The 15,226-nt window shown below is 43.4% G+C and overlaps 1 protein-coding gene across 1 annotated transcript; it reads right to left on the bottom strand.

Annotated features, from left to right (window-relative positions):
• Positions 1–6,368: 6,368 nt before the first annotated feature.
• LOC136663757 (parvalbumin, thymic CPV3-like) lies at positions 6,369–10,326 on the bottom strand. The gene is made up of 4 exons (XM_066640673.1): positions 10,266–10,326; positions 8,365–8,497; positions 7,160–7,269; positions 6,369–6,394 (listed from the first exon to the last, which is right to left on the bottom strand). The coding sequence occupies exons 1-4, from the start codon at positions 10,324–10,326 to the stop codon at positions 6,369–6,371; spliced, it is 330 nt and encodes a 109-aa protein (XP_066496770.1).
• Between the last annotated feature and the right edge of the window lie 4,900 nt (positions 10,327–15,226).

Raw genomic sequence — 15,226 nt, 5'->3', positions numbered from 1 at the left:
CCTGTGGCACCCCGCATCTCAAGGGCCAGGGTGTCGAACAGGCATCCCCCAGCACCACCATCTGGGACCGACCCTCCAAGTAGGAGCGGAACCACCGCAAAACAGTGCCTCCAGCTCCCAACTCGGCCAATCGGCCCAGAAGGATACCATGGTCGATGGTATCGAAAGCCGCTGAGAGGTCCAGCAGGACCAACAGGGACGCACTCCCCCTGTCCAGTCCCCGGCGTAGGTCATCCACCAAGGCGACCAAGGCGGTTTCCGTCCCAAAGCCCGGCCTGAAGCCAGATTGAAAAGGATCCAGATAATCCGCTTCATCCAAGACCCTCTGGAGTTGGGACGCCACTACCCGCTCAATTACCTTGCCCAGAAACGGGATGTTGGAGACTGGCCGGTAGTTATCCAACACAGTGGAATCCAGGGAGGGCTTCTTCAGGAGGGGCCGAACCACCGCCCGTTTCAAAGCGAGTGGTAACGTCCCCTCCATCAAGGAAGAGTTGACCACCCTCCCTGTCCACTCAGCCAGCCCACCCCGGGCAGCTCTTATCAACCAAGCTGGGCAAGGGTCGAGCAGGCAGGCAGATGGCCTCAGACTCCAAAGGAGTCTGTCCACATCCTCAGGCTGTACAAGCTGAAAAGAATCCCACAACACAGGACAAGTAGTTGCCAAGGGGACATCGTCAGACACTGTCAATGTGGCATCCAAGTTGTGACGAATACGATCGATTTTATCTGCAAAATGTTGCGCAAACACGTCACAGCGGCTGACCGTGTATTCCTCCTGGTCTACTGGGGGGGGCTGATGAAGGAGGCCCTGCACCACAAGGAACAGCTCTGCCGGACGGTTGTCAGCAGACGCAATGGTAGCAGAGAAGAACGATCTCTTCGCTGCTACCACCGCCACGGAATAGGCTCTGTAATGGGCTCTACTCCGTGTCCGGTCGGATTCATCCCGAGTTTTCTGCCACCGTCGCTCTAGACGCCTGCCCTGCCGCTTCATCCTTCGCAGCTCCTCAGTGAACCAAGGAGCCGCTCCGAGTCTGCGACGTGGCAGAGGTCGCTCCGGAGCAATCTCATCCACTGCCCTGGTCATTTCCCCATTCCAGAGGTCAACCAGGGCCTCAGATGAGACGCCAGTCTTGGCAGTGGGGAAATCCCCCAGAGCCCTCAGGAAACCTTCAGGATCCATTAGCCTCCGGGGGCGGACCATAGAAAACGGTCCCCCGCCTCTGCGGAGGTAGGAAGTCGCAACAAGCCTAAACCTTACCAGGAAGTGATCTGTCCATGACAATGGAGTGATCTCGATCTCCTCTACGTCCAGATCACTGCCCCTGTGCCCAGCTGTAAACACCAGGTCCAGCACGTGTCCTGCAGTAGGTGCTATATAGGTGCTAAATATTATTTATTTATTATTATTTATTTTATTAATTTATACCCTGCCTTTTTGCCCAAAGGGCACACAAGGCGGCTTACAAACAATTTAAAATACAACATTAAAAACAATCATTGAAACAATTTGCAATAATTAAAAATCTAAAAAGCAAACAAAACCCCGTGGATTCTCATAGAAAAAAGGAAGAAGCAAGAATGCCAGCGAGCCTGTCATCAATAGGTACTAGACAGGCACTATATAGGCGCTAAATAGGCACTAGATAGGTGCTATACAGGTGTTAAATAGGTACTATATAGGCGCTAGATAGGTGCTAGGCACTATATAGGCACTAGATAGATGCTATATAGGTGCTATACAGTGCTAGATAGGCGCTTAATAGGTGCTAGATAGGCGCTAGATACACGTAATAGGCGCTAGTTAGGTGCTAAATAGGTGCTAGGTAGGCGCTATATACACACTACATAGGTGCTAAATAGGTGTTAGATAGGTGCTAGATAGACGCTATATAGGTGCTATATAGGCATTAAATAGGTACTATATAGGTATTAGCTGCTATATAGGTGCTAGGTAGGTGCTATATAGGTGTTAGATAGGTGCTGTATAGGTGCTAAATAGGCACTATATAGCCGCCTTGGGTGTCCTTCATGGAGCAAGGCGGAATACAAATCCAATAAATAAATAAATAAATAAATAAATAGGCGCTATATAGGTGTTAAATAGGTGCTAGACAGGTACTAAATAGGTGCTAGATAGGCGCTAGACAGGTGCTAGATGGGCACTATACAGGTGCTAGATAGGCGCTATATAGGTGCTTAACAGGCGCTAGATAGGCGCTAAATAGGCGCTAGATAGACACAATATAGGTGCTAGTTAGGCGCTATATAGGCGCTAGATAAGTGCTATATAGGTGCTAAATAGGCGCTAGAAAGACACTATATGCGCTATGCTAAATAGGCGCTAGATAGACGCTACATAGGTGCTAAATAGGTGTTAGATAGGCACTATATAGGTGCTAGATAGGCACTGTATAGGTGCTAGATAGGTGTTAGATAGGTGCTATAGGCGTTATATAGGTGTTAGGTGCTATAGTTGCTAGATAGGCATTATATAGGTGCTATATATGTTAGATAGGTGCTAGATAGGAGCTATATAGGAGCTGTATAGGTGCTAAATAGGTGTTTGATAGGTGCTATATAAGTGCTAGATAGGTGCTATATAGGTGTTAGATAGGTGCTATATAGGTGTTAGGTAGGCGCTATAGAGGTGCTATATGCATTATATAGGTGTTAGGTGCTATAGGTGTTTGATAGTTGCTAGATAGACATTATATAGGTGCTAGATAGGTGCTATATATGTGCTAGATAGGTGCTAGGAGCTATATAGGTGCTGTATAGGTGCTATATAGCTGTTAGGTAGGCGCTTTATAGGTGCTAGATAGGTGCTAGATAGGTGCTAGATAAGCTTTAGGTGTTAGGTGCTATAGGGTTAGGTAGCACCTATATAGGTGCTATAGGGTTAGGTAGGCTATAGGGTTAGGTAGGCTCTATATAGGTGTTAGATAGGCACTAGATAGGTGCTAGATAGGTGCTGTAGACGTTATATAGGTGTTAGGTGCTATAGGTGTTTGATAGTTGCTAGATAGGCATTTGATAGGCATTATATATGTGCTAGATAGGTGCTATATAGGTGTTCGATAGGTTCTATATAGTGTTAGGTGTTAAATAGGCACTTTCAATACAAGTGAATACTACTTGCATCACAGTGATTGGTTTTACTTTTGCTGGGTTGCAGGCCTGTGTATTGCACTGGTGTGTAAATGAAAGGATATGTTGCATGTTCCCTTACCTTGAGGAGGTCTCTATGTCTGCCCCTCCACCACAGGATGCAGTGCATGCCCCATTGGTACTGTAGCACCGGCACTGGAAAATTGGATAGGACTGGGCTGTGGGTAACCTTATCCTAATCTTCCCTATGTGGCTGTTGTGTAATTAAAAGGAGGTTGTGGGGAACAATGTATGTTTCTTTGAGCTCCTTGGAGCAAGGATAGAATAAATAATGTCTTGAATAAATAGTGGTGGTATTGAGGGATTGTGATTCTGGGCACTGGCTTTAGAGAGTACGGTATTCTCCTGGTTGCACATGTTTGTTGTAGCACAAGAAAAGCCCTGTTGGATCAGACCAAAGACCCATCTTGTCCAGCATTCTGTTTTCCACAGAGGCCCCTGCCACTAGATAGCCCACAGGGTGTGAAGCTGCACAAGTATACTCACGTGTAAAAGTGATGATAACAGAAGAATTTTAGTTGGAAGTGCCATCAGTACTCAAGATCAATGAAAATTAATCAAAATCAAAATTAAGGAGAGTGGATGGGAAGGAATAGCAACCATCTACAAGTGCTAGACTTGCTTGGTTCTAGTCTAGAGATAGGATACGTGTACCTTTCAATGTATGCAAGACCATGGGGAGTCTGCCAGTCATTCCCGTAGTGGTTTATGGAGAATTGCCCAAGTGCTTTCCCTGCTAGCCAGTGAGCCTGCCACAGCATAAGATGTGATGACCAAAAATGTATGGCTCGATGGGAGTATAGGGAGAAATGCCAGTGGTGGTTTCCCCCGTGTTTTCTAGGCTATGCGCAGGTACCTCTGTTGGGGAAATGCAAAATGGAAGGAGAAATCCGTCTCAGTTTCCAAAATACCTAGCGCAGCACCAAAGTCTGGAACCCCTAACTCTAAGGTTATCTTTATGATTTTTCATTTTGTCAGATTCATTGATTGCTCTGTCTTGAACTGACCCAAAGCTAAAACTTTGGGGGAAGAATGGTAGGGATGCGGATGGAAAATCCCAAGGGCAAATACGAAGCTGTTTTGTACAGAGTCAGACCATTGGTCCAGTTAGACCAGTATTCTGTCCTCTGGCAGTAGCTTTCCAGGACCTCAGTTAGAAATCTTTTCCTGCTAGCTACCTAATCTTTAACTAGAGATGCCAGAAATTGAACCCAGGGCCTTCTGCATGCTAAGCAATGCACTCTGTAGCTGAGCTTCCCTCCCCCCCACCCCAAATACTTTTAATCAGTTAATGTTTGTTTGAAGGTGCTGTATATTAAGGTTCGCTACAGAACTCATATGTTATGACTTACAGGTGCATTTATAATATGAATGAATTGGTGAACTTAAGCATACAAACCAGGGCGCACAAGCCTCTACCTTTCCTTATATGCATGCAAATAAAGCCAGGGGCTAATCAGTTAATTGACCAAATAAATGTCTTCAGCTTTGAATATGAGCAGCATGCATAGCTTTGCAGGATATCCACAAGTGTGGCTTATATTGGTGTTATTTTTTAACCTGATCATCTTTCAGAGCTACATTGCAGATGCAATTTGCCTTCCATATTTTCTCCTACATTCATGGTGCTTATGTATAACAAATACGAGACACAACAAACAAACCCAGTTTCCTAATAAAAGTGTTGCCTTGTCATTTTTTTTTTAGTCAATCCAATGAGAAGACATACTGAGCTCTAAAACTACTGGATGGGTCCAAAAGCCACAAAGGATGATGTGGACTAATGCTGGAGGGAGCGCATGACAACATTGCTGCTGTAGATTTTCTAGCTGGTAAATTTTTAAGTGCCAAAACGTGGTAGGAATCCTGCACTGAATCCAGTATGTCTTACTGAAAAGGCTCCGGCTTCCTCAAGGGGATATAATTTGAAAGGTTAGTTGCCTTTTTTATTTAGAAGTTATAGGTTTATTTATAGTAGTTTTTCAGTAAACAAATGCTGCATGAGTCTTTTGCTGTCATAATTCTATAAGGGACATAGGAGACCTGTGACTCTTCCAAGCACTAATGTGGTGATAGTAAATGTAGAGCAAAAACTGAAAGGAAGGATCACAGGCATACTGAAGCACATGCTGAAGCTGGTTTAAGTCTCTCAGGGAACTCTGGGTATTGTAGTTCTGTAAGGAGGTTGCTAGTGATGCTGGGGGGATACCTGTGTGATGCTTCCTCCAAATCCCTCCAGAAAACCTTCCTTTTCCATTCTGAACATGCAGAGATCCAGCAGGGCTCTTCTTATTGTAGGTGATTGCTGAGCCAGCCTACTGAGGCAGCTGCCTCAGGGCCCAATCCTATCCAACACTCCAGCCACAGTGCAGCCCCGTGGTAAGGGAACACATGTTCCCATACCCTAAGAAGGCTGCAGTGACTGCCCCTCCACTATAGGATACAGAGCATAGCCCACTGGCACAACTGCACCAGCACTGGAAAATTGGATAGGATTGGGCCCTTGGTCAGTAGATTTGGGAAGGATCCCCACCTTCATCTACCCCCTCACCTCCACTGCAAATTCCTCCTCCCCAGATTAGAAAAGGAAGAGGGGAATGGAGTGGAAGAATAAGTAAGGAGACCCGAGCATTTCTCTGCTCCATGTTCCTCTTTTGCTCCCCCTTCCTTTTCCAGTCCAAGGAGTGAGAGGAGTAGAGTCTGGCACATCACCAGGTAAGGGAGGAACATTATTTGATATACTGCCTCAGGTGCCAGGAGGTCTTGGGCTGGCCCTGTGTAACTAATGTGCTCTCACTGAATGCCCTGATCTCCCCAAAACCTTACGCATGATAATACCTTTGGTGAAAGCCATACACTGCAGCATGGAAGCTGGGCTCTGAGCTTGGTCTCCAGAATCCCAAACCCACCACAATATCTTAATGCATATCAGAGCACTGATGAGAAGACACAGCCACAAGAACACGAAACATACATTTAATGTTTAGCTGAGGAACTGCTAAGGTGTTCTCCAGGGTCTACACTAGAGCCACATCATCTGCATTAACTAGCGTAGCAGTACATTGTTAAGTCTATAAAGCAGGAACACACGATCAAGGCAAAAGCAAATTGCAAAGGTCTTGTTACAAGATTTTGTAGGCGTGTCTCCTGGAGGTGCATCTGTTCTTCTATCACACACTGTCATTTTCAGTACCTTAGGAGTGCACCATCTCCTGGAATTCTACATCAAAGAGGAGAGAAAGGGATTTGTAAACCTGTCATACAGGCAGTTGCTTGTCCTATAGTGCAACCCTATCCATGTCTACTCAAAAGTAAGTCCTACTTTGCTCAAGTGAGATTTGCTCCCACATAAGTGTGTGTAAAGGGTTGCAGCCCAGGTGAAAACTAGGGAGGTTAAAGCTTTGGATGGCTATAGCACTTTCCCATTCAGAAACGGTCTAACGGACTTGAGGTCAACAGCCAGAGAAGCCCATTTGTCTGCTTGCCCTGTTTATGGGTGACCATAAGCAACTCTTTGAGAATAGCAGTATGGCAGTACATACGCTATTGTATCATTGTATTGCTGTTCTTGTAAAAAGCAGATTTTCTCCATTAAGAAATACGACAGTCTTACAAAATAGAGGTGGACAATAGATGTAGTGTGTTGGCAACCTTCAGTCTCGAAAGACTATGGTATCACGCTCTGAATGTATGTAGATACCTCTGAATGTAGATACGCTCTGAATGTATGGATGTAGTGCCCGCTGGCTAAATATAAGTACCTGAAATGATCACATATTTTTCCTTGTTTGCCCTGCTTCCCCTCCCCCCTTCCTCTTCTGTCCCCTTTGGGTCTGTTCTTGGACTGTGAACCCCTCAGGGCAGAGACCAATTCTGTGCAAAGTGCCTTGAGCATACATGAATTGTAGTAGTAACAACAGTTTCTGTTTCAGTTCCCTCTGCTCTTGACCTATATTGAACTGTTCAAAAGCCACTCAGTTCATACCGGCTGCCCCGATCTTTCCATCTCCATCATGGTCTATCGCTGCCAAGAACGATTTGGTTTCTGCCGCTGTTAACACTCTGGCTCCACTCTCAAACCTCTGGAGGAAATATCTGGGGGGAGGGGGTTGCATATGTTTGAGTAAGTTTGTAACACTTGCATTACCAAACTGTTAATGAAGAAGCATCTAGTTCACACAAAAGCTTGCCAACTTCAGTGATAAAGCTGGGTCCTATGACAGGACTAATTAAATTTTTAATTTCTAGTCTTGTGGGAGAGAGATCTCTCCAGAAGAGGCTAGGGGCAGTGCCTCAATATGTTCAATGATGGGCTGCCTTGGAGTGTAGTTATGCTACAAGTAAGAACAGACATGGCACACCAGAGAAAAAACCATAACTGTGCTATGGTAGAATGGTGGTCTTGACAATTCTTGGAGTTAATGGGTAATGTAATGAAACAACTCCATGCCTACAACAAGCAAGATGACTCAATCCTTTGGTGATTGATATCCATTAATCAGGCCCATCAATGAGGCAGTCACCCCAGTTGGGGGTTCATGGGTGCCTTCCTCTATCTGCTCACGTCTGTTCCTCCTCCTGCTCCCTGAATTCAAAAAAGAAGAGGGGAATGAAGCAGAAGGAAATGGAGGAAAGGTGGGCTAGGACATCTCTGATGTTTTAGCCAGTGCTGGCCCATACATGAGGCTGACTGAAGCAGTCACTTCTGGCATCCAATTGGTGTGTGTGTGTGGGGGGGGTGTCCACCTCCATTCAACAACTTGCCTCTACAGCTTGTCCTTATCCCTACACTAGAAAGAAAGAGGAAGTATAGAGACAAGCACAGGCTGGCATATCACCAGGCAAGGTAGGGCAGCGGTCTTAGGGCCCAATCCTATCCACCTTTCCAGTGCCGGTGCTACTGTGCCCATGAGGCGTGCACTGCATCCTGTGGTGGGGAGGCAGTCACAGAGGCCTCCTCAAGGTATGGGAACATACATTCTCTTACCTCAGGGCTGCATTGCAACTGCACCAGTGCTGGAAAGTTGGATAGGATTGGGCCCTCAGCCAGCTGGAGGTCTTGGGCCTGATTCTAGCCCATTGCTGTCTTCCCTATGCTCCTGCCATTTATCTCACTTGCAAGCATTCTAGGGCTAAAGATTAGAGGAGGAAAAAGATCAATGGAATGAGCTGGGGAAAAACATTACTCACTTTAGTTCCTCTTCTTCAATGTATCCACTTTGGTCATTGTCTAAGATCTGGAAAATTTCTTTCACTTGGTTGCCACTCTTTTTGGTCATGCCACTGATCTGAAAGAATTTTTTGTGGTTGAAACTATCTGGAGCTAAGACAGGAAAAAAAAAAGCTGCCGTTACCTAGAAGTTTGGGAACCAGTGATAGTCAGTTCTTGCCTGACCCGGCCACCCTGACTCAAAAGATGCTTCTCTTTTTCTCATGAGGCCCGTGCCTATGGGTGTGTGTTCACTGGTGACATTTAGGCTTCCTTCACACATTTGTGTTTACCATTGGATGACTGCAACACCTGCCAAGGTCATGAATAGGTAAAACAGCCATCGTAGATCAGACCACATGGCCAGGATTTTCTAGCCACTGAATTACACTTCAAACACAATACTTTCCAGCAACAACATGATCAGCTGTAAGCCATTAATAGAGTCAGATTGATCTCTCAGTTTCCTCCTTTCTAAATCTTCCACAGTTCCCTTTGATTTGCATTCTTTTTTCTGTTCACAGATCTTTTCTTCCATTCTCCCCACCGCCACCCAAAGTAAGTATAAATTATACCACAGCTCCTCTATACTTAGCAGTGGGAGAGGAACTGTCCCCATTCACCCCAGCATGATGTCTTTTCTATTTTGCCTTTGTTACTTTTTAGATGATGCCTTTTCTTAGATTGTGAGCCTTCTGGGATGGGGAATCATTTTTTTAAATCTGTTTTGCTAGTATGCCACTTTGTGAACATCTTTCTGTTGAGAAGTGGTGTACATATATTCTTTCTCATCACACACACACACACACACACACACACACACACACACACACACACATTTTAATGCATTTTTCCTAAGTATTTTTTCAACTATTTCCTACCCAAACAGCTGGTGCTATAACACTGAAAAGCAACTATTGAAATGCACATTTTTTAAATGTGGACATACAGTTTTATACAATGCACAAAACGAAGGATTGTATCCTATACCTCATGATTAAAGACCAAACTAAATGGATCAGGATCAGAATCCAGGATCATAGTTGGGTGATAGGTACATTTAAGCCTTTAGCGCTGTACTATTTCCTGCCAAAAATCCCCCTTGAGGTTGCTGTGGGTCCTCACAGTGCCACAGTAACCCCTCCCTCCATGCCATAGTCCTGAGATTGCTGTAGTGGTTGCTTGTAGGTCTCTGAATGCACATCTCCTTTGCATGCAGGCACCTTCCTATGTATTAGGCCCTCTGAAGTTGTTATTCCATAAACAGAGGTGTGCTTTTTAGGTTTTATTTTTTTTCAGATTTTGTTTTTCACAAAAACGAGAAGTTCAGAAAGCGGTATTATGTGTTTTATTTCGATATCACTGAAAAAACCCTAATGGATGCCATGTTTAATATGCTGTGTAGTTCACAGCTTATGGAACTCATTGCCACAAAGTGTGGTGTTGACCACTGGCTTACATGGCTTTTAAAAAGCATTAGACATATTTCCTTAAAAAAAACGGTTGGCAACCTTCTGTCTCAAAAGACTATGGTATAAACCTACAGCACCCGGTATTCGCAGGCGGTCTCCCATCCAAGTACTAACCAGCCCTGACCCTGCTTAGTTTCCAAGATCAGTTGAGGTCAGGCATGCGCAGGGTAACAGTTGCTTATCACTGTTTTTGAGCTACGATGGCTAAAAATGGCAGCTCTATTTGCTGAAGCGGTCTACCTGATTACCAGGACTTACAAACAAACTATAGGCAGAGCGTTGCCCATTGCAATCATGACTTGATGAGGGCTTTTTCGCTGACCTGTGTTGGAGACAGAATCTTGGACTAAAGCAACCTTTGATGTAATGCAGCAAGGCAGCTCTTCGATTCGTAGGACAGGCTCTCTTACCTTGGCAATCTCTGAGTGCAGCAGCGATATCCGAAGCACTGAGAATGTCGGTGATGCTCATATTAATCTGTGCCCAAGGAAAATAAAGGGATGTATAAACAAAGGCAAAGCAATCGCTAAAGTTCTGGCTAAACATGAGAAAAAGAATCATTTTAATAATACCGGCAACATTTGTATAGACAAACTGCATTTGTGTGTGTAAACTGCTTCACATGTACCATTTTGATGGAGTCCTTACTGCAACCCTATTACATGAGATACAGGAAGCTGGACTAGATGGGCCTATGGCCTGATCCAGTGGGGCTGTTCTTATGTTCTTATGTTCTTGTGAATAATAAACCCATGTTGTAGATTGGGAAGACTGAGGCTGAGGAGAAGTGGCTTTGCTAAGACTACCTCATGCATTCATGGCAGAGGCAAGACTCAGACCAGGGAAGTCATGGTTTGCCGCTCAGTCTCTTAGCCACTCTGCCACCAAATTTAAAAATGCCTCAATGTAACTAGCGCAAATGTCTTGTGCTATGACCGTGCCTTCTAATACATAGCATTCAAAAACTGTGACCTCTGGCCAGCCTATCTTGATATTTGATGCATCCTGCATTTACCTTGTAACTGTGGAGTAGCTGCAGTAATGCCTTTGGAGAAGAAATGACAGTTGAGGACAGACAGAAATGCAATTGAAGATGACAGAACAGAGGGGGAAAAACATGCGTACACTTTTTTTTAAAAGGATCCCGTTGAAAATGGAAAGCAGCTAAGTTTTTGCTAAAATGATAAAGCACCCCAGTTTCCTTTGCCATCCAGAGAATAAAGATTAAATAGATAACAGGTAAATTGATTCATTGTAGAGACACAGGTGCATCTTAAGGAGTACATGGTATTCACAGGTGCTTCTGCCCTCCATTTTTAGTTGGCTTCTTGTCTTTATGGTTTTCCCCCCAATAGGGAAAAGGATAACAAAGAAATATAAAATAAACAGATAACAGATCTATATTAGAGAGAAGAAATGATATACTTACTACCTATTCAGCCAGGCAGAGGTGTGTCTGCCCTTTAATCTCTTAGCCGGCTGCTCACCTGTGTGGTTTCCTAAGTCAAGAAGGGAGGGGGGAAAATGAGCCGAGTTGATGTCAGGCAAAAAAACCTTTGGGTTGGACCTGCTCACCTAACTTATATAGGATTCAGAAGGTGACAATAGCGACTTGGGTTACCTTTTCATGGATTAGGTGCTCAATTTGAGACCCTGCTCAAATGTCTTGTTTAACTAATGAACTGAGTTTTTTTCCCCTCTCTCCTATTTATACCCAAGGAGAATATAGTAAAGAGCTGCAGACTGTCCTGTCCCAGCTATACATTAGGCTATAGCATGGCCATCCAGTTGGAAACCCATGTCAGCGTTATGGTTAAGTTGGGGGTCAGATGCAGACCCCAGAGGCTGTGGTCATGACTATAACAGACCAACGTGTAGAAAAGGGGTTGTTTTTATTGCTCTTTCTGGAGGTGAAAGATGTCAAGTGGCAACGTGTCAACCTGACAGAGAGAACCTGTCAATAGGATGGAGGAGAGCTTGATACTGTGTGGGGTGAACTTTGCTCAGCCAGCTTAATTTCCTTATCTGTGAACTGTTTCCTAAATTACATTGCTATCACAGGAAAAGCAGAGGAGGGGAAGCTAAGCTTTCAGTGACAGCAAACGTGAGAGAAAGATCTGGAACTGAAAGCAGGGTCCTGCCTTCAATATGACCAACCAAAAAGTAACACAATACTAAACAAACACAATACAGCAAGCTTTTGAGTCCTACTGGATACTTTATCAGGCAGATAATTAGCAGAAGGAAGGGGGTATGTTGTGGGAGACCCAACAGTCTGCAACTTTTAATTCTAATGATGGGGTTTGGAGGGAGAGGGGCATTGTGCAGGCTGGTCTGTTCTGGTATCCGTCAGTATGTGATGGTTTCAACAGACACAAAGGGCTGCCTAGGAAAAGCAAGGGAAAGAAATGATTGAACTCCCATTTCAAAGTCTGCAGGGCTGTGGTCTCATTTATGCATTCCTGGGAGTAGGCCTCATTGAGTACAATAGAATTCTTTAAGGTGTTGCACTAGGTGGGAAGTAGCTGAAGTCAATTCAGATGCATCTATGACCTAGTGCAAGAGGGACAGTCATTCCTTACAACTAGTGTCCCATACCCTGGTGGTAAAAGAGCCAGGGTGGTGTAGTGGTTCTGGTGTTGGACTTAGATCTGGAAGATCCAGGTTCAGATCCCCACTCAGCCATTAAGCTTTCTGGATGACCTTGCGGCAGTCACTATCTCAATCTCACAGGGTTGTTGTGAGGTCAGAAGGAGGGAAGAATCCATGTAAACCTGAGCTCTGGTATAAACATGTGAAAAACCACATTTAAAAAAGCTTCTTCCTCCTTTTGCAAAAACTAGAATAATTCTAATTTTTAAAAAAATGTGTTCAGAACATAAGGAGTCATACCTTAGTGGTGGACTACCTGCTGTTTTTTTTACCAGGACATGCTATGTTACTGCATGCTTGTTGTCCTTTGTTAAACAGCACTCTGTAAACAACTTCCAAATTACTGGTAAGCTATGTATCCAGTTTAGCCCCCGCCTCAACTTTCTCCCCTCCATATATTTGAAAACATTCAAAGAACTGAAATGAGCTGTACAGGCAAGGAATGAAATAAATTAAGAACATGAGAAAGATGTTAGCTGGGCAGCACCTCTTAGTGATGCAATCCTTTAAATTTGAAATTGTATACACAGGCCCAGAGTGATACGAGTCCTGGTTGAAAGGTTGGTTACAGGAGTGAAAAAAGAACTGAATTTTAGAACGAAGTCAATGCCCCTGTACAGCGATACAGGCGGCAATCTACAGTTACTGCTATTTATTTATTTATTTATTAATTAATGACACCCTTCCTCTGAAGCATCGTTTTTGCCCCTGCCTTAATTAGAATGAATGAAATCATCAGAGGCCAACGTAGCTTATAAAGGAGTATCTTAATTAAATATGCTTGACAAGTAGAACTTGACATATGAAGGTGTGGTGGTGGCCATTGACTTGAATGGCGTTAAAAGGGGGTTGGTCAAATTCATATTGGACAGGTCTGTCATAGCGGCTACTAGTCAAGATGGCTTTTTACTTCCTCTGAATTCAGCTGCAGTATGTCTCTAAATACTCCGTACTACTTGTGGACTTCCCAAAGGCAGCTGGGGTGCCACTGTGGGAAACAGAACACTGAATTAGATGGGCCTTGGGCTTGATCCAGCAGGGCTTTACTTGTGTTCCTGTGTTCTAATTCCAATGGCTTATTTTCTGACATTTCTCTGGATTGCTGTTTATAAGTCCTTATCGTGTGGTGACTCACCTGCACCTGACTTCCACACCTTCTGGGCATGTGTACTTCCTTATCTCTGGGTGTTTTGATGTGAAAGGAAAACTTTAATAAGTTCTCAAAATCTGGCAGGGCCTAGTAGAGAGAAATTAACCATAGTTCAGTCCAGAAGATTTTATAAATATTTGCATTGTCCAAAGCAGCCTCATAGGTTCATCATTGTTATTTTTTTTATATATTTTATTTATTTATTACAGATACAGGTAAGGAAAATGGGTTATACTTGGGACTGGTACTACACAGGTTACACATGAGGGTATTGGCCCTAGATTACAACATGCATCATTCCAAAAAAAAAAAAAAAAAGAGCAAGCAATCAAAACGACTGAAAAAACATAATAATCATCAATACAAAGGCTATCATATTTATTAGTATAAAAATTTAGATTTATCAAAACACTCAATATTGTTTAACTAAAATTATCTATCATCAAAAGGCTTCCAGTATTTTCTTCCTCTACCTAAATCTCTCTCTTTCATTCTTTCTGTTAAAACTTCCATTTCTATTTCATAAATTTGGTCTATTAAATTTTCTCTAGTTGGGACGTCTGTAGACTTCCATTTTTGCGCAAACAATACTCTTGCCGCTGTAGCAATATGTACAATAAGGTATTCCTTACATTGATCTTTAATTTCTGATGTCACATTTAGGAGGAATATTTCCAGTTTGAATGGTAAAACACAATTCAATATCTCTTGCAACAATTTATGTATCATTTTCCAGTATTTCTTTTCTTTTTCACACGTCCACCACATATGATAAAAGGTTCCTTCAATCTCTTTACATTTCCAACACTTATTTGATGACCCAGAATACATTTTTGCTAATTTCTCTGGAGTTAGATACCATCCATAAAACATTTTATATAAATTCTCTTTAAAAGACACTGCTTTAGTTATCTTAATATTTATATTCCAGATTTACTTCCAGTCATCCATCGACATACGTATTATACCCAAAATTTTTTGCCCAGCGCACCATTGCATCTTTAACTGTCTCATCCACCATTCTTATCTCAAGGAGAAAATTGTACATTTTTTTTATATACTTCCCCTCATCAATCAAAAATATTTTATCAAAACTTTTATCTTCTTCATAAAAACCTATTTTTTGGTCTTCTCGTAATCGTGTTCTTATTTGCATTTCGTTCCACCAGTCCAATTTTATTCCTTTCTCTTCAGGTTCATCATTGTTAGATAAACCTGTACCTAAAAGGGGTTTCATCCTCTTTTTTGTGAGTATCATATTTTGCAGGGACCTCTGCCTCCAGGAACTGCCACTGTGTGCAAGGCAGGGCAGCTCACTGTACAGTTGTTCTTGAAGCAAGTTCAAGGGAAGGATTTCCCCAGATACTGCTGCCTCCTGGTCCCTCCTCGACTGCACCCTCCTTCTCAACTCTGCCTCTTTCTGAGTGTGACCCCAGCCCTCTTGATTCTGGTGGAATTGGGCCAGGCAGAGTGGTGTTGTGTGGTCCTCGTGACTGTGGCAACAGTTCACGCCTGCAGATTAACCTACAAGGCCAAGTATTGCACCCAACTTGCTATACTTATCCCACT

This window comes from Tiliqua scincoides, chromosome 13, assembly GCF_035046505.1.
Source record: "Tiliqua scincoides isolate rTilSci1 chromosome 13, rTilSci1.hap2, whole genome shotgun sequence".
NCBI lineage: Eukaryota > Metazoa > Chordata > Lepidosauria > Squamata > Scincidae > Tiliqua > Tiliqua scincoides.
Note: the sequence above shows the minus strand (reverse complement) of the source record. Positions and strands in the feature narration are given on the sequence as shown.